At 46.4% G+C, this 22,493-nt stretch overlaps 1 protein-coding gene across 1 annotated transcript in view; it reads left to right on the top strand.

The window, feature by feature from the left end:
* Positions 1–22,493, top strand: part of Myo5b (myosin VB) — a 295,029-nt gene that overhangs the window by 198,545 nt on the left and 73,991 nt on the right. Inside the window, exons 13-16 of the mRNA XM_042675118.1 lie at positions 7,091–7,213; positions 8,480–8,563; positions 17,343–17,498; positions 18,390–18,487. Of these exons, the coding sequence (XP_042531052.1) occupies positions 7,091–7,213; positions 8,480–8,563; positions 17,343–17,498; positions 18,390–18,487 (461 nt within the window). The remainder of the gene's footprint in view (positions 1–7,090; positions 7,214–8,479; positions 8,564–17,342; positions 17,499–18,389; positions 18,488–22,493) is intronic.

Raw genomic sequence — 22,493 nt, 5'->3', positions numbered from 1 at the left:
CTAGACTTGACAGCCTAACCTTCCTGTCTTCTGCCTTCCTTCTGAGTCCACATCAGGTCCTTACTGGAATTTGTTTTATGGAAGTTATGGGGAAATTAAAGTCTGTTTCAGCCAGACATGGTTGGCTCATGGCTATAATCCTAGCTACTTAGAAGGTTAAGATCTGAGGAATGAGATTCAAACCCAGGTAAATCCTCAAGACTCTTACTTATAACCAGCAAAACACTAACTGGAGGTCTGACTCATGTAGTAGAGTACCAACTATAAGCAAAAAAGCTGGGAGAGAGCTCCAGGCACTGATTTCAAGCCCCAGTACCCCAGTACTATGTGTACACACACACACACACACACAATATTATATAGGAATGTTTCATTGCTACTGCAATCCATTAAACATCAAGAATGTAATATACACTCTCAGATACCCCCATATTGAGGGGAAAGCCCTCAGGAGAGGGGGGAAGGGGCCTCACTGCTGAGCAGCCAGGGAGGAGCAATGATTGTGCTTGAAGGTGCTCTACCCAGGTAGGGCCCAGAGAAGTCTGTGGGCAGAACCTGAATTTGGTTGGAGTCAGGGTTCCATAACAGCTGAAAGGGACATGGGCCACCTCTGGGCGTAGCAGAATAACAGCTGAACAGAACTAAGAGCAGAGTTGCTCATTCAGACCAGTATCGAACCATTTTGTTTCCACACAAGGCTTCCCTACCCCATGAACTCCTTAGATATGGGGTTTGCCAAATCCTGGGTTTCCTGCTAATTGAGCTGGTGGGGTTTCAGAGTGCCAAGATGCTAGGTCGTTCCACAAAGTGACTCCTTTAAGTTTACTAGTGGCTAAAATCACAGGTGTGGCATAGGAGGCAAGGTGAGCACCAAGTTAAGGATTCAGAAAAAAGTCTGCAGTGTGGGAAATTGATTGCAGTTCCTCCTGGTCTGGGAAATGGGAATGGGTAAGGATAATCTGATGCAACCTCTAATAACTGTTGACTTTTAAGCCAGCAGTTGTTACTGCATCTGTCAAAATGAATCCCAAATGAAAAGTGCATTTTTACCATGTGGAGGTCATACTACAATCAATCTGAGTTAAGACAAACTGAGAACCTTCTAGGCCCTTCTGGGAATGCCCACAGAGCCGGAGCCTAAGCAGGTTGGAGGATTGGTTCATAGAGTTGGTTGCGTCTGGGCACCTTGGCATCCCTTGGGACCGACCCTGTTGATGGCAGATGCTGCTGAGACACAGCCCTCATCTCTCAGATCCTGTGCAGAAGGAGAGAGAATAATGAGGTCACACTGTGAAGAATTGAGTTCTGTGACCTCCACGTGACAGGATGCAAAGCCAAGTGAGAATTGGACTCAAGGTGTAAAGCAAGCAGGGGGCAATCACTTTTCTGGGGGAAGCTGTGTGGTGGCAGGCACCCTGAGAGCTGGGCTTTCCTTTAGAAATGTGAGTGTGGGTGGGCGCTGTGGCCTTAATGGGGCAGCACCAGGGGTGGTTCTCCCCTGGGAAGCTGCTGGGGAAGCATGAGAACCAGAACCTTAAACCGCTCAGGTTCCTCCCAGTGGGAAAGCCTCCGTATTTATAGTGAGACCCCAACAAACTCACAAACAATAGAGCTTGTCCCTTGGTTATCCGCGAGGGCGGGAATGAGGGTGTAACACGTAGAAAATGTTCTCTTCCATGCTGCTCTGACCAACCCTCTGCCCTTAAGGCTGCCTTGTGGGGCCTCAGCCTGGCACCTGCCCTCCCCTAAGCTGCATTCAGACTGGGCGTTTTCTGTCCTCTGAGTGCCATGCAACAGACCGCTGCTACCTCCTGGGGGGAACAAACTCAGCCGGGCTGGTTAGACATGAGGGGTCACTGCATGCTTCCTCTTCCTCATGGGTAACAGAAATGTCCTGGTCATGATGCCTGATTCCTGGGGGGAAGTGTAGTGAATACAAATAGAGACTGCCAGTACCAAAGAATGCTGGGGTATTCAAAGGCAGGCCTGGGCAGGGATGGCCAGGTTTGCCTGGGGTTCTTTTTAAATTTTTTTTGGGGTCCGGTCGTGGGGCCTGAACTCTGGGCCTGGGCGCTGTCCCTCAGCTCTTCAGCTCAAGGCTAGCGCTCTACCACTTGAGCCACAGTGCCACTTCCGGCTTTTTTTTTCTTTCTTTTTTTTTTGCTTATGTGGTGCTGCGGAATCAAACCTAGGGCCTCATGGATGCAAGGCAAGCGCTCTACCACTGAGCCACCTTCCCAGCCCCAACCTGGGGTTCTTTCATTTCATAAAACCCAGCCTGAAGAGATGGGTTGAGCGGGCCTTCCTAGTGAGTCTACCATTGTTAGGGCTCTGTGGTGACACAGGCGGGGGGTGGGGGTGCACTGTCCTCCTACGTCCTCTCCTGAGTCAGCTTGCTCTCAGAATTGACTATTCCAATCCCAATTTTTCTCAGTGGCCCTGAAAGTCTCCAGAAGCCAGGGTGGAGAAAGAGCCTGGCATGGGCAGTTGGAAGTGAAGGGGGGCAGGCAGCGGAGAAAGGGTTTTCAGCAGCCATGCAGGAAGAGAGGCTGCCTGGCATCTGGCGGGCGGAACACTCCCAGGAAAGTCCTTGGACAAAGATTCAATTTCTCGATCAGTGGAGGAGAGGCCATATTTGAGCTCCTTCCTGGAGGCATAGCTCTGCGAAGCAGGAGCAGAGGGCAGGGGGTGAGGCCTTCCAGGAGGCAGGGGTACGGGTGTGTGACGTTGGCTGGGAGGGAAAGAAGGTAGGTGGGTGAGACTGGATGCAGAGGACTCTGATGTTAGAGCCGCAGCCTCTGTTTTCCTATGAAGGAGGAGATGCGGCATCTGCGAGAGAAGGCCGGGGAGCCTGGGGAGGATGGAGGCAGGTGGGAACCACTGCCCTGGGATGGCAAAGGGAATAATTGAGTCTCCAGTGTGCTTGCTGAGGTCAGGGCCATAAATGAGATGGAAAAATTGCCGGGTCAACCCCCACTTAGAGCTAGGAGCAGAGTGTTAATCCACTGAAGGTATTCTCCAAGGGAGACTTGGTCTTCTTTATTTATTTTCTTCTATTTTGGCAGCAGCAGCTCTCTGTTATTCTAAGTTAGATCAGCGGGGCTTCAGGGAGGGAGGATGAGTTGATGAATGAGCTCTGCCAGTAAAGAAGTGGACGGGATGGATGGTGTTGGGCCTGCCTGGAGTTTTTCTGCTGAGGGAGGTAGAGTGGAGGTAGAGGTGTCCAGTGGCACCTGGGATGGTGCCAGGTGTGGCGAAGGAGCCAGCTCCCTCCTCCCTTTCAAGTTGTTAGTATTGCACAGAGTGGGCTGGTGAGAGGGTGCCCCTCTGGGGGACCTGAGAGAGCAGCAGGACTGGGGGAGGCCCCAGAGAGCCTCTGAGGTATGGGGTGGAACAGGATAGCCAGGGGCTGAGATGGCGTTCATTGATAACAAGAAAAAGAGGCAGAGAGGATAACTGGCCTTGAGGTCCTTAGCACTCACATTGAGTCTGCCTTCTATCACATGGCGGTGGCGGTTTGGAGTGCCAGTGGAGGAGGGTAGGTAGAATAGGATAAGGAAAAACAGTTCTAGATTCTGAACTGATAGCCTTGCATGCTCTAAGCAAGCGCTCTACTTACTACTTGAGCCATGACCCCAGCCTGTTTGTGTGGGTTGTTTGTGTGTGTGTGTGTGTGTGTGTGTGTTTGTTTGTTTTTGTTTGTGAGAGGGTCTTACAAACTTTTCCTGGTCTGGTCTTGAACTCAAAACTTTCCTGCCTTTGTCGCCCAAGTAACTGGGATTAAAGGTATACGCCACCCAGCCTGGCTCTGTCAGCTGTTTTGTTGACCCGTAGTGATATCTCAGGCTTGGGGCAGCATCTGTGATGGAATAACTTCTGCTCAAGGTCCAGAAAGAACATTCGGGAAAGTTCTCAGTAGTAAGATGAGTCCTCAGGCTGTGGGTAAAGAAGGGCCATAGTATGCCTGAGGACTTTGAATAGCCAAGAGTAAAATCAGATCTGATGCCCTTCTGACAGCTTTAATGAGATACAACTCACATCCACACAATTCACCCACTTGAAACATGCAGTCCAGTGAGTCTTGGTGAATTCAGAGTTGCACATGCACCACCTGCACCAGCTCCTCAATCAATCTTGTCAGGCAATCTTCACTGCCCCTTGAAGATGGCCTTTGATAGCCACTGTCCCATGCTCCCAGCTGCCTCCATAGAATTGCCTGTTCTGGGCATTTCCTTAGAAGTCAGCTCAGAGGGGAAAGGCCTCTGAGGGAGAGAGCCAGCCAAAATGATGAGAGCTGAAGGAGACTCTGTGTCTAGTGCTCTCCACATTGCTCTAAGGAGTACGAAGATGCCCATACAAAGTATAAAGCCACATGTGGGTTCCTTACACAGGATTTAATTTCAGCTGCATATTCCAAAGCTACTGCTGGCCATAATTTGGACTATCCGTTTTCTTTCTCCTGTGACTAAGCTGTATTTTATAGAAAAATAATTTAAGGACTAGAGATGTGGCTCAAGTACATGACTTCAAACCCCAGTACTGGCAAAAGAAGGAGGAGGAAGAGGAGGAAGAAGAATAATATGAGGAGGAGGAAGGGAAGGAGGAAAGAAAGAAAACAAAAACATCTACTTTTATGGAAAGATGGTTTGAGATAAGTGCCTTCTAGATGGCTGTGCCTTTGTGGCTGTTTTTAAAACTCTGTTGTCAAGCTGGGTGCTTCATGCTTCTAATCTTAACTACTCAGGCAACTGAGGTATGAGGATCTCAGTTCTGAGCCAGCTCAGGCAGTTCATAAATCCAATTAACCAGCAAAAACGCTGGAAGTGGAGATGTGACTCAAGTGGTACAATACCAGCTGTGAGGGAAAAAGCCAGTGGAGAACTCAAGGTCCTGAGTTCAAGCCCCACTCACATACCAAAAACAAAACCAAAAAGCCTGTTGTCAGGCCTAAAAGCCTGAGAGAGGCACACACTCCCTACAGCCATCCTGTCCTGGTTTGAACCCAGGTCTGCTCCTTCCTAGCTGTGTGACCTTGGACAAATACTGTCTCAGTTTTCCTTTCTCTGAAAATTTTAAGCATGTAAATGCTTAAATGAGTCAATGCATTTAAAATGTGTAGAACACTACATGGCAAATAGAAAACACTATCAACTCAGCTCTTAGCATTACCCGAGAATCCTCATTGTGTGATATCTTGTTGGGCTTTATGGGTAGTTGGGCATGGGGGAGGAGTGCATGAACAGATAGACCCTGGTCAGAACATGCATACACCTGAAATGCATTGCTGGTCTCCTCTGCTGACTAGTTCTGTCTGTATTGGTGATTATGCAGGATCATAAGATCTAGTCTCACAGAAGTCCAAGTTTGTTTCCAATGATTTTGTTACCAGCAGATCTCAACGTCTGCTTAGATGGGACTCCTCCTGCTTCTGCTGCTTGAGTAGGCCAGTACCTTGAGGTCCCTCATGGTCCTGTCCTCAGGTAGCTCTTGGTCCTCATAGTGCCATTGGGCTGGCCCCTCCCTCTCCCACACCTGGTGGTTCTAAAGCAGAAAATGCAGAGGTAAATATAAAACAATTTAAATAGAAAATGCTGAATTAAATATATTTTACCATCTGCCCAGTACAATGAATAGTCTTCTTCAAGAAAGCAGTTTCTCTTAAATCTCCTGTGGCACGTAGCACAGGATAGTCAATACTAGTGGCTTTGAATATTGAGGGGAAAAAAATTAGTTTGCTTACAAAGGATCTAAGAAGTTTGCTCCCAAGTATGTAAGCATTTTCCTTACGGCACAAACTGTATTCCTCTTATAACCAAAGCCCTTTTTAAATGACTACTGTAAGGATCACCTTCAACCCTGCCTGAGCCAAATGTACAATCTGAGTTCATGAACGATGTGTCAGTTAGTGACTCTTAACTGAATCTAGTCCTGTTCTGGTAGGTGGGTACCTTTTTGTTGTTGTTGGTGGTGGTGGTCATGGGGCTTGAACTCTCTGGGCCTGGGCTCTGTCCCTCAGCTCTTCAGCTCAAGGCAGGCACTCTACCACTTGACCCACAGTGCACTTCCGGTTTTCTGGTGGTTTATTGGAGATAAGAGTCTCACGGACTTTCCTGCCTAGGCTGGCTTTGAACTACGATCCTGAGATCTCAGCCTCCTGAGTAGCTAAGATTACAGGTGTGAGCCACCGGCACCCAGCTGGTCAGTGGGTATCAAAGAGGACAGAGGGACCAACATCTCATTGGATTCACCATGGTCATTGTTGACTACCTTGAATGGTTACAGTGACCCTGTGTCTTATTTTCAATGAAGCAGGATGCTTCACTTCCTTTTGAAGTCGTTCAGAGAGTATTGTTTGTGACACAGAACCCGTAGTTCTGAAACTCCATTTGCTGGAGATAGCGATGAGTATCAGGCAGATCATCACTAGGTTCTTAGAACCCAAATGTGTGGCCAGAGCCCAAGTCTACATCCTTTTCTGAGTCAGGGAAAGAAAGAAAGCAGTAGGGAGCAGTCAGCTCATTATCCCAATAGGCTTGCAATGTGTGATAACACTCAGAAGCCATTGTGCTACAGCTTAGTCCTGAAGAACCCCAAGGCTGATGCACATGAGAACAAGAGTGATGTGGAAAAAACTTCAGAGAAAAGGGCAGTGACAGAGCATCAGCACGGTGAACTTGGGGAGGCGGGTGGGCTCTCGTGCAGCAGGCACTACCAAGCAATCCAGAGCGTGGTGCTAGAGGAGCAGGTGTGTCCTGGACACCACAGGAGGCATCTCCATGGTTGTCACTTGGGACTCTGTTCCTGCAGGCTCATCTTCTCCTGTGCATCCCACTTTTATCAGCCAGCTTGTCCTTTGAAGCTCAGGAAGCTTCCTCAGGCTCCAGCCCCCATGTGGCCAATCAAGGCCCTGCCGTGGCGGAATCCTGAACAAAGACAGGGGAGTGAATTAAGGGTCTGGGCTGAGAGCTGAGTCTCTATCATAGAGCCAGTACACTGGCCGACTCCATCCCTCTCTGATAATGCTTTACTTCCTTTTCAACACACGCTTCTTTCTTCACAAAGCACTCTGTCCTGTTTTGTGCTTCTCCAGGTCCCCAAAGGAACAGATCAGAACTGGGCTCAGAAGCTCTATGACCGGCATTCCGGCAGCCAGCACTTCCAGAAGCCCCGCATGTCCAACACCTCCTTCATCGTCGTCCACTTTGCAGATAAGGTGGCTGGCCATTTCTCTGGCTTGGGCATTCCCTTAGCCCCATGTTAAGTAGACCACGGAGGGAAAAAAATGTAGCCCCTTTCTGGGCTAAGTTTGTCTTATGAATTCAAGTTGAGGTGTCAGGTAAGTTCCCCTCGCTCCTTTCTTCCCCACCCTGCGCCTGTCTCTGCTATGCCAGCCTGTCAATGCGTGGCACACGCTTCCAGAATGTTGCTGTTGCCCTTCACACACGGAGCAGGTAGCGATGGAGGCTGCTGTCCTGGAAAGCAGCAGTCGACAATTAAGAGTCTACCCACATGCAGCAGAAAGGGGAGGTTGAAGATGGGGTTTCCCATGTTCTGGCTTCTTAGGTACGATGGGTCATCCCTTAGGGGCTCCTTTCCCAATGATTGCAGACATAGAACTTTGTTCAAGGGATTTCTCTTTCATTCTCAGCTTGTAATGTGCATTAGTGTCTTGTTAAAATACACAGCCTAGCCTGGCAACAGTGGCTCACACCTGTAATCTGAGCTACCCTGAAGGCTGAGATCTGAGGATTGTGGTTCAGAGCCAGCCTGGGCAGGAAAGTCCATGAGACTCTTATCTCCTATTAACCAGAAAAACAAAATGGAAGTGAAGTTGTGGCTCACTTGGTAGACTGCCAGCCTTGAGCAATAATACTAAGGGCCTGAGTTCAAGCTCCTGTGCTGGCACACCCCTCCCCGCCAAACAGCTTGATGCAGGGTCTGGGGCATATGTTGTATGAGAGGTTTAGCAGATGCATTCATAGAGCCCTAAGGTAACCTTTTATCATGGGACCTCCATTTTGAGATAGTATTTTCTTCTGCAAAAATGAATACTCAGGCTAAGTGCTGGTGTAATCCGAGCTACTCAGTAGGCTGAGATCTGAGGATCATGGTTCAAAGCCAGCCCAAGCAGGAAAGTCCATGAGACTCTTATCTCCAATTAACCACCAGAAACCCGGAAGTGGTATGGTGGCTCAAGTTGTAGAGTGCTTACCTTGAGCTGAAGAGCTCAAGGACAGAACCCAGGCCCAGAGTTCAAGCTCAAAAAAGAAAAAAGAAAAAAAGAATACTCATTTCCCTCTATGTGAATACAAATGGCTTATCCTGTTTGCAGTTTGAACAGGGACATCTGTGGAGCTCCTATCTACTCACAGCTCTCTTGATACAACCTGACATCGATGAGATGAAACTAAAACTGCTGCAGACATGTGGTCAGGCTGAAGCACTAACAAGCTTTCTCCTTCCATTGCTTTGGCCCCAGGTGGAGTACCTTTCAGATGGTTTTCTGGAGAAAAACAGGGACACAGTATATGAAGAGCAGATCAACATCCTGAAGGCTAGCAAGGTAAAGGGCATGGCTCAGTGGTAGTGAGCCTGCCTAGCATGCACAGGACCCTGGGTTTAATCTCCAGCACTGCAGAAAAAAAAAAAAAAGAAGAAATGGAGAGTGGAGTAAGAGTGGCCATGGACCACTGGGTGGCTGGTGTGCTTTCACACTACATGCAGAAAGGCAGGGGTGCTGGGGTATGGACTGTGGAAGAAGAAAGCAGGGAGTAAGGGACAGGAAGATGCAGCTAATAATGGAAGGATATGGTGACGGTGCCAGAGAGGTGACAAGCAGGGGGAGGGGCAGCAGTGAGTAATGCAGACTTGCCTGATATCTAAGTCACCCGCTCCATCTCTGCCTTGCACATGTGAAATTATTCCACCCCTTCATATGCTAGAATTTGTGCACTTTGTGTCTGTTCAGCAGTCTGCAAAACCTTTCACTCAGCAAAAACTTCATGATAGCCAAGGCTGATGCATTAATCCTAGCTACTTAGGAGGCTGAGATTCAAGGATCACAGTTCAAAGCTAACCCCAGGCAGGAAAGTCCATGAGTCTCTTAAGTCCTTAGCCAGAAAAAAGCCAGAAGTGGAGCCAGGTGCCGGTGGTTCACGCCTGTAATCCTAGCTACTCAGGAGGCTGAGATCTGAGGATGGTAGTTCAAAGCCAACTCAGGCAGGGAAGGCCATGAGACTCTTATCTGCAATAAACTGTTCAGAAAACCAGAAGTGGCACTGTGGCTCAAGTGTAGAGCGCTCGCCTTGAGCTGAGGAGCAGAGGGACAGCACCCAGGCCCAGAGTTCAAGACCCATGACTGACAAAAAAAAAAAAAAAAAAGCCAGAAATGGAGCTGTGGCTTAGATGATAGAGCACTAACTTTGAGTGAAAAAGCTTAAAGGACAGTGCCTAGGCCTTAAGTTCAAGACTTAGTACTAGTGCATGCACACACACACACAAACACACACACACACACATACACACACACACCTACACCTTCATGGAATTGGTGAGATTTAAGGAACATTTAAATCTACATTGGAATCTTTGTTATCTCCAGGATTTCAAATGTTTCCCTCTCATGAGCATAGAAGAAAGCAGGTACCCATTTATCACACATTTGTTAAGTGCCTGCCTCTGAGTCATTTTCCTATACCCACCTTTTCTCATTCAAAGATGAGCAAGGCAAAATCTCCCTTCCAGTTGCTGCATTCTCAGTGCTCTGAGTGAGCAGATAAAGAAGATACACACAGGTGACTTGAAGTGGGAGGAGGCCTGGAGAGGCCTGCCAAGCAGCATGCTAATAACCACATGCAAGCAGATGCTGCTGCCAGCTTCAGCCCTTCAGAAGAACACAAGAGAAGATTCTGCAGGACTTAGGAGGCTTTCTCCCAAGCCACGTGGCACAGAACTCACTGCAGGGGCCTGATAACATTGGAGAATGGCAGATTAATTTCTCCTTGTGATAAGCTTTAATAGGGTGAGATATAGAAGGGGGAAAATGCGCCCAACAGAATGGACCCAAGGACATAAAGCCAAGTAAATCCTGTTATATCACATGGCCCCCCACTAAATGGAGGGTTCGAGTCAGTAGTATCTGGTAGACTGCCCAAGATGGGTTTCTGCCTGTTAATCTCTAGGATATCTAGAACATCAGGGAAATAATCACTGAGACAATTAATTGGCTTTGAGTAAATGGGAACATTGCTTTGGCGTTCATTGTAAAATTGATCTCTTGATTTCCCAGCATCCTAGGTCTCTAGTCCATGGTAGTTCATAGGAGATTTGCCACTTTTCACCAGGGTGGCAGAGGATCCTCAAGCAATGGAGCACTGTCCCCATCCTTGTGTCCTGGAATTCTGGCTAAGAGATCTTTAGACTCTCCCCTTCGTGCCTAGAAACCTCTTTGTCTTGGCACAAGTTTCTCCTTTGTGAGAGGAATGCACAGGAGAATGCAGGTTCCCAGGGTGAGGGGCAACAGGGTCACTTCTCATTTAGCAACTTCTGCACCATGCTGTTCTGTGCATCTGGATTACTCAGGGATGCCTGAGTAGTGAAAATTACTGAAAATGACTATTGTTGATAAGATGCTCTCTGGCAGACCTTCTATTATTTTTATTTAACAACTTTGTTGACTATTTTGTAGTATGTATAGTGGTAACCAAGACATATTGTCAACCTCAGAAATAGTAGTCTAGTAAAAAAGACATAGTTACTACATGTAGACAAGATGAGAATACAGGTTACCATGCTGAGCATACTGTGGGGATGCTGCAGGTGTGAAGAAGATGTAATGGGAAAGAATAGGAGCACGTTGGGATCCCCAAGACCACTTACAGGGTCAGAGGTTTGCCAGAGGGACTCACAAAAGTCAGGATATCATTGTATTTAGGATTGTGATTTATGATGGCAAAAGGGTACTAAGCAACCCCATCAAAGAACAGGTGCTTGGGAGGGGATCCTGGGGGATCCCAGGCATAAGCCTTCCCCAGACCTCTCCCAGTGGGGTGACCCTGAATTCTCCCCAAGGAGCAAGTCTGACAGTACTGTGAAATACCTTCCAGAAAATGCTGCCTGAGCCCAAGATCCAGGTTTTTTCTTTGGGATTAGTTATTAGTAGGCATCCTTTATACAGCATGAACCAAAATCAGATTCCCAACAAGAAAGCAGGTACCTGACATTAACCATGTTTATATGAGGAGTTTAGGCTCAGTGAACTTTATCAGTGAATGCCAAACACTCTGAAATCCAAGTTCCCAGGTACCAGCTAAGGGCTGACCTTGTAACTAGGTCATTCTGAGGATAGTAATCTCAGATCTGCGGTGTTAGCTCTTTTCTATACAGAGATATTGTTTTAGATTGTGGATACTTGGTTTTTATTGGAAATGAAATGTCATAAAAATTCAAATAGTGCAGAACTACCTAGAAGCACCTTCTCCCGCTCTGTGACCTATCCTCTGATGAGCTTCTATCCTGCATGCACAAGCACATAGTAACATCTCCTTAAGATTGAAATAATTACAGTATGCATGCCTCATTCTCTAAATTTTTAAAATCACCTTTGTGTCTTGGCCATCTTTCCACATGAATATACATCTATTTAAAAAAAAAACTACTAGTAGTTTTCTATTTCAAATGTCAAGGCAGTGAATGTCCTTTATGCATATCTTTGCCTGTTTGTGCCATTATGTCTTTGGGGCAAAACTTGAGAAGTGAAACTGATGGCTTCAAGGGTGTACATCGACAGTTTATAGATGTGGCTACATTGGAGGGCAAAATAGGTCTGCAATGGTAACGGAATCCCTCGTCTTCCCACCCAGCCCCCACACCACAGGTAGTGTTCCCTTCACCAGCTCACCCTACCCTCTAACCAGTGACCAGGCCACCAGCCATCCCCCAATCCTGCAGTCCTATCAAGTGAATGTCTCAGCACTTGGGTCTCTAGGTAGGGCTGGGCTGCCCTCTTTAATGGGAGGATGGTTGAGAGCTTCCTGCTTGAGCCATTCCAGCTCAGCTCATAGAGGACCAGAGACAGAAAAGACTGACACTAAGTTACCCATAACCCCACAGAGGGGCTGTCCACAGATGTGACTACAGACCGGAGAGTGATTCTAACTGCACTTTAAATCATCCGGGCAGATGGGCACGACTGGCCTCATCTGTCATCGTGGCGTTTTTGTAGGTCCCTGTTCACCAGGCCTCTATCATTCTCTTAAAAGTTTTAGTGTTCACAGCAATCCTCTGAGGCAGTGTTTCTAACTCCATGTCAAAGATAGGAAAATAATGAAAAGAAAAAGATACAAGGTCCTGTGCTATGTCATTTACTATGGAATGCCCAATATTCTTAATTGATTCTTCATCTCTCTAAGCACAGTTGAATCTCACATCTTGGTGTAAATCCCTAATTTTGTACTTTTATAGCAAACTGAACTTTCTTCCTTTGTGTGGCATCCCTGATTTAAAAAAATATATATATCAGCTTGTCATGAATAATTAAGCAGTATGAGACAAGACCCCTACCTGCCTACCAGCCCAAGGATGTTTGAGGAGCTCCCCCAAGAGCAATGAGATAAAGCGGTGTTAATGAGAATGTAATTAGTGGAGCCAGTTATGCTGCTGAGGACATGCTAATGTAGCTAATTGCTTTCTCGCTATCATCTATTTCAAAGCTATAAATAGAGACTTAAAAGAAGGGCTCTAAAACATGACAATTAACACATTCATTTGTTTTAAATGCCCAAGAATAGTATTTTCCCCTCGCATATTTGTTGTTGTTATTATTGTTTATTGTCAGACAGAAGATGTTGTTAAGCTGAGGGGCAACAACTCACAGGAGAATGTTTTTCCTTTGAAGATGTCCTATTCCAGGGCACCACTGTGTGTTAAGTCAGAGACAAGCAGGGGTTGGGACTTGATGCCAGGACAGGCTTAGCTGCTGGGCCATCCTGGGCAGCCAGGTCTGTTTACCTGGGCAAGAAGGCCCGATGCCAGCTTTCCACTGCATGCCAGCAGAGAAGGGATCTTAAGATCATTGTAGTCTTGGAGCTACCCACTGTGAGTCCAGAGTCCTGAGTCCTGACAACCTCTGTGGTGCAGCGGCTCAAACAGTGCACATGAGCCCCTCCTCCATCTTCTTTCTGCTTTACACGGCTCAACCTTAGCCAACAATAGTGACTCCTGCTTCCCATACTATGCTTCTAAATCGTCCAGGGTAAAGGAAGTGCTCACTGATGGCGCTGTTTGTGCCAGCAGTTGGAAAGCATTTTCCAACATGCTGATCAAGCTGCATCTATGTGAGACTCTTTCAGGTGTGGGCAGTGTTCCCTCCCTCTCTTCCAGTGAAGGAAGGCGCATGTTTATCATCTTCCCCAACGAAGGGTTGAATCTTTCTCTGAAAGCCTATTGAAAACCAGATTATACAAAGTATTTCTTAGGTATACCTTGGAGACCTCCCCCCACCACACACACCAAAGGGTAGCATGAATCATGTAAGAGAATTGATTGGGGCTAGTGAGGTGGCTCAAATGGTAGACCACACCAGCTAATCAAGTAATCTCAGTGAGCACAAAGCCCTTGGTTCAAATTCCAGTACTGCTGGGAAAAAGAGACAGAGAGAGAATTAGATCATAAAACAATAAGTTTAAAAAAGAATTTCTTATGTACACAAGTGACTAGGTAATATTTCCAAGGAAACAGAAATGCATACAGCTGTAAGTGCTATTTTCTTAACAGTCCAGTGGTCTTTAGAAAATGTTTTCATACTTAATCCTTTTTCAAACAGATTTGCCTTGAGTTTGAAAAATCTCTATACAGGCGTGGCTAGCAGGGAAGATGCAGGCAGTATGCATGGACACATTGCAGACAAGTAGCAGACACAGACAGTATTTGGTTCTTCTGGATATGTTACTGAGGTGACTGTTTTTGCGTTTCAAGGGAACAGTGTTTAGAAAGACCCAAATGGATATTTCCCCAGGGCTGCCCAAAGTAAAGGTTGAAGGACTTCCATTCATTCCCATGGCTAGCCAGTTTGTCAACAGGTTTTTCAGTACAGCTGACAGCACATCTACAGTTAGTTAAAGGAAAAAAAAAACACATTCTGTGTGAGAGATGGTGAGGGCAGGAAGGGGAGGGTGGCATAATTTCTTGTTGAGTGACTGCTTTTCATAGGATTGCAGTTTTGTTTATGGTTGGGCACTTTTAAAGGAAGAAAATTCCATCTTCTCACTAGACCTCTTGGTAGATAGGTGGGTCTTCTAGATAAGGTTTTTGTTCAGAGGAAACTTGTACTGTTAGTAGAAAATCTAGATGAAGTATGGCCTATTTATTCCCATTTTCTCCATAGACATGCCTCAAGTTATTGCGTGGTCCATGCCTGACTTGGTTGCAAGAAGACCTAAGGGCCTGAGATTGTTACCTCCTGTTTTATAACCCCAGCACATCTGCCCGCCATTCACATGGTTATCTATTGAACGGCTCTCGTGCACCACCAGTACCACCCTGCTGCTTCTCCTGAACACTGTAAAGTGCTTATGTTGAAGTTCACATGCTTCTATGGCATCATGACTGTAGTGTGGGTGAGGGAGATGATCCAGGGTTCCCATGTCTGTCCCATGAAAAGCCACTATGTTACAAACAGCCTAAGTCTGGTTGGCTTCAGGACACTGACTATACTTGAATCATAGATGTGAATGCCAAGGGAATGTGCCACTGAATTATTTTGGGGGTTGGGGCCTATCCTTATACAATCTTTTTGCATTCCAAGCTATTGGCATGATACACTTCTTACAGTTGTCCTGTAGGTGACTAGGGAGTACTCAGACTGAGGAAGTCTGGGAAATTCAATGCAGAATATGGTCAAAGCACAGCTAATCATCACTGCCATTTAGGACCTATAGCCTTAAATGCAGATGAGGTTGCACCTGAGTGTGTAGTTTACCTTCACCTAGATCTGCCGTGAACTTCAGGGGACACTAGGGATTAGAGGATGGTCTGACAAGTGCCTGCCCTTTTGTATATCAGATCATGACTGCAGGCATCTCAAAGATAAAGGCTGCTTAACTCTTTTGTGTTGCCACTGCCTTGATATTGACAAGGATGTGTTTGTATGCTGAAAAAAGGCTCTGATCTGGCTGTCCAGGCTCCAAGGGTCTATCCTGGGCTCCCAAGATCCATCCTGGGTTCTGCCCGGTGACCTGATGCTGGCCACTGTACCAAAGGGAAAAGAGTTGGAAGCAGGGTTCTGGAAGGCTCTTTCCCCCCAAACTCCTATTTGTTACCTGCCACCTGCAGGCAGACGTCGATTTTCACAGTTTCACATTTAAACTTTTATGCTGCTGTTTCCTCAAGTATCTGAATTTTCATTATTTAGGCAGATTTTTTTCATACATTATAGCCTAATAAAAATGGTGAAAGTCGGTACTGTTTGAGTGCTTACATAGTGGATACTCTTCTATCTGCTCACGTGGATAATTAACACACATTCCTCTCCACATCCCTCATCTCTGTGGAGACAGAGGTGAGCCATAGGCCCAGAGTCCAGCACAGCCTCAGGTGGCTCCCAGGAGTCACAGACTCTGGGAAACCCAGTTGGGGCTGGAGTGCTCCAAGAAAGACTCATAAGGGCCATAGTGCTGGTCCTGGAGAGATGGGCTTGGGAGAAGCTGAGAGGAGAAAGAAGTGGTATGTTTCAGTAAGATTCCGCAGTGAGCAGAGGCATAAAGGCAGCATCATGATGACACGTGATCTGCTTGACTGCTTTACAAAGTATCTTTGAGGGACTTTGCTCCAGGATGGGCACTTGCCTGCCATCTTAAGAAAAGAGGACAAAGTATCTTCTGTGGGAAGATGAGAATGAGATCAGATTATGGAACAGGACTTTCAGACACAGTGGTAGGAGAGGAGGATCACACATTTAAGGGTTAAAGTAGGATAATACTGAGTGGCTTAGAAGGAGCAGAGCCTGCAGTCTGAGGCACCGGCCTTCGCTTCTTTTCTGTGGAGACTGAATGTGGCAAGGTTGCCAGAGATACCCTCAATGCTCCTTTCCCTTCCACACAGGCAGTATGCGTTCAAGGCATAGCACTTTGTTCTAGTGTCAGCACTACTTCCTCAGGGGATGATGGAAGATTTGTTCCCATCAGACTAAGTGTCTCGACGGCTGAGACCCCTCTGTCCCACCAGCTTCTTGTCCCAAGTTTGCATCTGCACCTTGTTACCAGGACATTAACCTGGGAAGCTATATAACAATTGAATCCTCATAAACAGCCTCCAAAATGAGCAATCTTATCTTCATTTTACTAATGGAAAGGCCAGGACACACTGAAGCTGTGCAATATCATAAGATTCAACAATAAGTGTGGGAAATAACATTGAAACATAATCCTTTGAGAACATATCTCTACTTTCTACCACATCATAAAGAAATGAAATTATGTCCATGTTTGCAGAAATGACACAAAGAAGATGGGAGGGCAGGGATGGTAGGGGAAAAACAAAGGAGGAGGCAACAATGCCTCATAAGAAATGTACTCATTACCCTGCTCATGTAATTGTAACCCCTCTTTATGGTATTTTCACAATAAAAAACTTATTAAAAAAAAGAAATGACACAAAGAAATGACTCAATGTTTACAGGTATAAAAATTACATAAGGTTGTCAGGGAAGGTGACTTTCCCAACCATGAAAAAAATCAAGATGTTAATATATGTATGATATATATCATATATAAATATATATAAACTTATCCTTCTGAAGTTTAAAAATTCACTGGGTTTTAATATGCTAACAAAATTGTACAACTATCACTACTATACATTTGAGATTATTTTTATTACTGCATAAAGAAGCCCTGTACCTATTAGCAATTGCTCTCTGTCTCTCTCTCCCAGCCCTTGTCAACAACTAAACCTCATTCTACTCCCTGGACATTTCATATAAATGAATCACACGCTTTGTGTTCTTTCTTTGTCTGACTTTGTTCACTTAGCATAATGTTTTCAAAGTTCACCTGTGAGGATCTCATTCCTTTATATTGTTGAATAATATTCCATTGAATTGATAGACCTCTTTTTTATGTTTTATCCATTCATCGGGTGTTGGCCATTTGAGTCATTTCTGCTTTGTAGCTCATAAATAATACTGCTATGAACATTAGGGTATATGGAACATTTATACAAAGTTCAGTGTGGACATATATTTTTATTTCTTAGTGGCATATATTAGAAAGTTATTTTGGAAGAATGTAAACAACTTAAAGCACAAGTAATCTCCTTTTCATTGTTCTTTCTATGATTGTTTCTAGTTCCCACTAGTGGCTGACTTGTTTCGGGATGATAAAGACCCTGTTCCTGCCTCCACCACCTCTGGGAAGGGATCATCTTCAAAGATCAACATTCGTTCTGCCAGGCCCCCCATGAAGGCCTCCAACAAGGAGCACAAGAAATCTGTGGGCCACCAGGTCAGTCCAAGGCAGAAGGTGTGGGCTGTGTCTCACAAGTGGCAGTCCGACCTCTCTGTAGAAGGAAAATGGATGGGCATGAGTTCAGGAGAACACAAAGGTCTCAGCATCAGCAGCTCTGGCCACCTATCTGAAGCTTTGTGTCCTTTGAGAGGGAACTTCAGAACTCCCCAGAGGGACTAACTGAAGAAAGAGATACATTAATCCCTGAAGCAGAGTTTGTGGAGAGGTCAAGTCAGATCTGCAGAGTGGAGAAGAGGGTTAATGAAGCCTGAGGAGCAGACAACTGAAGAACAGCTTCTGCTCTAAGGTCTCTGTGGGCATTGTGTCTCCAAAGAGGGCACCTTGCAACATGACCTATTCTTCTGGTTTACCAATTCTGGACATTTCTGGGATCCTTGGGCATTCTTCACCTCATTCAATCTCATGGATCCGTCACTGTGACAAGACTTGCTAGGCCCAATCAGTTTGAGGAGCAAGGTGATAGTGTTGGATAAAATCTGACTACAGGTCAGATTAACCACAGTAAGAACAGTAATGTCACTAAGCCTACTGCCAGTGGCTCACACCTATAATCCTAGCTACTCACGAGGCTGAGATCTGGGGATTGTAGTTTGAAGCCAGCCCGGGCAGGAAAGTTTGTGAGACTCCTAGTTCCACTAAACTACCAAAAGAGCTGAAAGTAGAGCTGTGGCTCAAGTGGTAGAGCACTAGCCTTGAGCACAAAAGCTCAGGGTCAGTGCCCAGGCCAAGTTCAAGCCTTAGGACTGGGGAAGGGGGGAGGTGGGGGGACAGTGACAACTGCTACCATCGCCATTCATATGTGAGTTTCCCTTTATTGTACATTCAACAAACTGATAACCAACCAAACATTGACTTTTGCCTCCCCAGTTCCGCACCTCCTTGCATCTGCTCATGGAGACCCTGAATGCCACCACACCACACTATGTCCGCTGCATCAAGCCCAATGATGAGAAGCTCCCCTTCCAGTAAGTGCCCGCTGGGTGTGGCCAGCCCTGCTTCCATATCTTTCTGAACTCAGAAGTTCAGCTGCAACCAAGGGGGGCTGAGGGGAGCAGCCTATGGGGCTCTGTGGCTTAGCCTGGTGTCTGATCATTTACTTCCAGGAGAGTTATAGGCTGAGCAAAGCCCAACAGACATTGGTGGGTCCCACCTCTGCTGTCCTAGATTAGAGAGGGTAAGAAGGTGAATTCCCTAGCCCTCTAGAACTTTCCTTGCTGTTAAGCAATGTGTACACCCAAATCAAATATGGAACCTCTTTCAGCGAGCACTAAGTTCAAACAAGCAAGGAATGGAAGTGGTGAAGAAAGGCTTTCCTGGAGTCAAGGGAACCAGCCTTGGGTTGTCCCATTGAGTGATATGTCACATCGATGGCCTTGCTCCCCCCATAGCTGCTGCCACTTACCATTCCCTACCTCGCCTACCTCTATCCCTACCTTGAAACTGCTCCTTGCAGTTCTGTCCACATTCACATGGCTAACCTCATGCAAATCCAGGTACCATGAAGTCTCAGGTATCCTTACCCACATTCCAGAGCAGCATTTCTGTGTACCAGTAACAGCACACCACCCCACATTCTAGGACCTTTCTCCTTCAAAGTGGTTCCTCTTCCTTTGGTCTCTGTTTTAGTAATGGCAAAACAATTCCTGCCATTTCTTCTACTCACTAGCCTCCATCTCCCAAACTAGAAGTCTGAGAAACTTCTAGAAAGTCCCTCTAGACCAGCGCTGGCCAGGAGAACCTTTCTGTGATTATGAAAGTATTCTGCAGTCAGCATTGGCCAACAAGGGAGCCACCAATCCCATGTGGCTACTGTGGTTGAGAAACTGAGTTCATTCTGTTTAATTTTTATTAATCCCATACCCACATGTGGCTACTGGCTGCCATGTTGGACAGGCTGCCATATTGCCCTTAATTCCTCCTTCTCCACCACTCTGTTCATTGTGAAAGTCCCGTGGAATCTACATGAGAACTTGCTTGGCCCATTGGTCTTCCTTTGCTCTTCCTTCTCCCAAGATCTTGCTACATATCCTCTTCATTTCGTTATTTCATTTAGTTTTTGGTGAACATGTATCCACCGTACATATCAATGGAAGTTGGTGTGATTTTGAGTACATGCTTGCAGCATGCACTGATCTAGTTCAGCCTCCCTTTATTTACCTGTCTTCCCACCCCTTGCTCACTTCCCTGTGTAGGAGTTAGGAAGTCACCCAAATATAGCACTCTGATATCCATACCCCCAGAATTCTTGCCTGGAATAATATCCCATACCCTTGGCACAACTTCCTATGCATCTCAGTGGCCTCCTTGTTCCTTATTCTGGGCCTTTATACCTGCCATTCTTCCACTGGTGTGTTTTTCAATTTTCTAAACACCTATTCCTGTCTTTCCTTTCCATGATTTCTGTTCAGTTCTAATAGAACATATTTCTGTGAAGCCATCTCTTTGGCAGCTCTAACTCAGTCTGAACATTGGATCTCTGCTACCTCTGCAGCTTCTCTGGCTGAATATAGCTCAACATCCCCACCGCAGGTCTTATGGTGGAAAAAGACTGAGGAGACAGTAAACTTTGTGCTCAGAAGTTCCTGTGTATCTGGTAATTTTTCAGTTGAGTTCGGTACTAATTATTATCATCAGTGTTTTTCAAAACATAAGAGCAGAAGGGCTGGTGTTTCAGTTCTAGTCACCTCCTGGTAACAGCAGGCAGGCAAAATGAGAGGGCTTGACAGGAGGTTTTCTTTACTGCTAGGGAGATTAGAGAATAGAAGACTGTATAGTTCCCAGTTCCCTCTGGGTGTGTGAGCAGGGAAGGAAGATGGCAGTATTTTACATGTATCATTTTCTTGTGTTTCCCTAGGATGTCCATCCTTCCGTTTTTCATTACTTCATAGCTAGAGCAAGTGAATGAATTATAGTTGGGTAGAGGCTCTTAGCACTTATTGAGTGAATGAGAAAAACAAGTGTCAGATTCTGCCTTGCATAGTGGGCCCAGCCATTTGTGACAGAGCTGAGGTCAACCTTGCTCCTTTTCCTCAGGGAACTGGCGTTGCCATCTCTGGGGCAAAAAGCAGGTATAAGGAAGGGGGTTCACCAAGAAACAGAGCAGCATGAGGCCTGAGCTCTGGAGGAACAGCTGTAGGTGGTATGTGGGGCACAGAGAGATGTCTAGCCCTCTCCTGACTCTGTTCTCAAAGAACTTACCCTATGCTTCCATGAGATGGGAGTCTGGCTCACAAGTCATTATTCAGCTGTTAGACTGGACCCAGTTAAAGCTTGGCTGCCAGGTGGTGATAAACTACAAAGTAGCAAAGTACAGGGTCAGGGAGGGATATGGGTAGTGGAGAGAGGAATGGTCCTTTTAAGGAAGGAAGGGTTTTCAGATCATCTGTTCCTTTTCTATCGAAGACATAGTAGGAGGCTCTAGGAGCAACCAGGACTGCAGCTCCACCCATGTGGGTCAAGGGTAGGCACCCGTGGCCTGCAGGGCATGGCTGCAGGGTTCAGGTTCAGAGCTCCTGGCAGCCCATGGAAGACCTTTCCAGAGCTCAGGTGCATCTTCAGGTTGCCTGAACAGCCCCCAAGAGGGGCAGAGCCTGCACCCCAAAGACCATTTGTGGTCTCTCAAGGTTGCAAGCAGCCTTTATGGCCCTAGGAGCTTAATGAGCTTAATCATTGCCACTCAGATTGATGAGAGCCTTGCTCTGAGCCCAGAAATGTGACTGCTCCTATGGAGGAAAACCACAGAGGTTATGGCACGGGGAAAGGGCAGGCACACCGTGAGCCCTCAGGGCACATTATTAGACCCTTGATCTGCAGAGCTCTGATGAAATTAAGTCATTTCTGTTCACCATTGAACAGAAATTCAGCACTCCATTGTGCCTTATACATTCAGTGTTATGAGTGACTGAAAGTTGGATCATTTGGGACTGAAGTGATCAGGAAAAGACTAGAAAGAAGCTGAGTGTAGGAGGAAGATCAGACCAATGAGTGAGCAGGCCTAGGGGAAGATGTGGGTATTTCCTAGACCTGAAGACCCTGCATGGAATGCAGGAGGCCCGCAGATACAGGCAGCTCTAAGTCAGTCACTCAGAAAGTGCTCACTGAACCCAGGCAAGCATAACACCATCTGCCACATGCCTCAGTTGGATGGACTTCCTTCTGGGTCCCAGGCCCATTCAGCAGTTTTCACTGGAGAGGGGTTTGGATCAAGAGTTAACCAAGTCACATGGAGATGGGAAAACAGGGATTCTCATGGAGAGATGGTCTGAATGAGGCAGACCCCAGGCCAGATCCAAAGTTCCAGAATCTGGGTGGACTCATTTGCCAGGGAGGGAACACCTGGGCTATCAGAGAGTATCAAAGGGCTGCCTGTGGGGCAAAGGTGATGTACCACCCACCTTCCTTTATCCACCAGGGCAAGCCAGCTGCCCAAGAGCCTCATCAAGTTCCTGCCAAAGCCACTGTGATTGATGGCTGTGAGCCTGCTGTGAGCCTGTGGCTCCTGCCCTTCTACTTCCAGTAGCAGCAACCAAAGAAGCATGGCCCTAGCTTCAGTTGAGCTATGTGCCGTCTGAAAGAAAGGGTGCATTTCATCCACAGAGAACAGTAGTCTTCATCAATCATAAAGAATGATTCGTTCTAAGTTGGCTTAATCCTTTTTTAAAAAACTGAGTTTTGAATTCAGGGTTTTGCACATGCTGGGCAGGTACTTTACCATGTTGAGCCACACCTCCAGTCCCTCGGTGAAGATTTATTGAGCCTTTCCCTTGCATTTCCTCAGCACTTGTACCACATCCTGCAGAGCCTCAGTGTTCCCCTGTGCACTCTTCTCTCCTCACCCAGTACAGAGCCCTTCAGTCAGGGTTGACTTCTACTGTGGTGCTGTGTCCTGTATATATGGGGTAGGGGGTGAGCAGATACTTGGTTTCAGTACTAGGCTTAGCATTGGAGAACATAGGACTGGTTAAAGTTGGA

The sequence above is a fragment of the Dipodomys spectabilis genome, unplaced genomic scaffold (genome assembly GCF_019054845.1).
Source record: "Dipodomys spectabilis isolate Male_0828 unplaced genomic scaffold, ASM1905484v1 ptg000024l, whole genome shotgun sequence".
Taxonomy (NCBI): domain Eukaryota; kingdom Metazoa; phylum Chordata; class Mammalia; order Rodentia; family Heteromyidae; genus Dipodomys; species Dipodomys spectabilis.
Note: the sequence above shows the minus strand (reverse complement) of the source record. Positions and strands in the feature narration are given on the sequence as shown.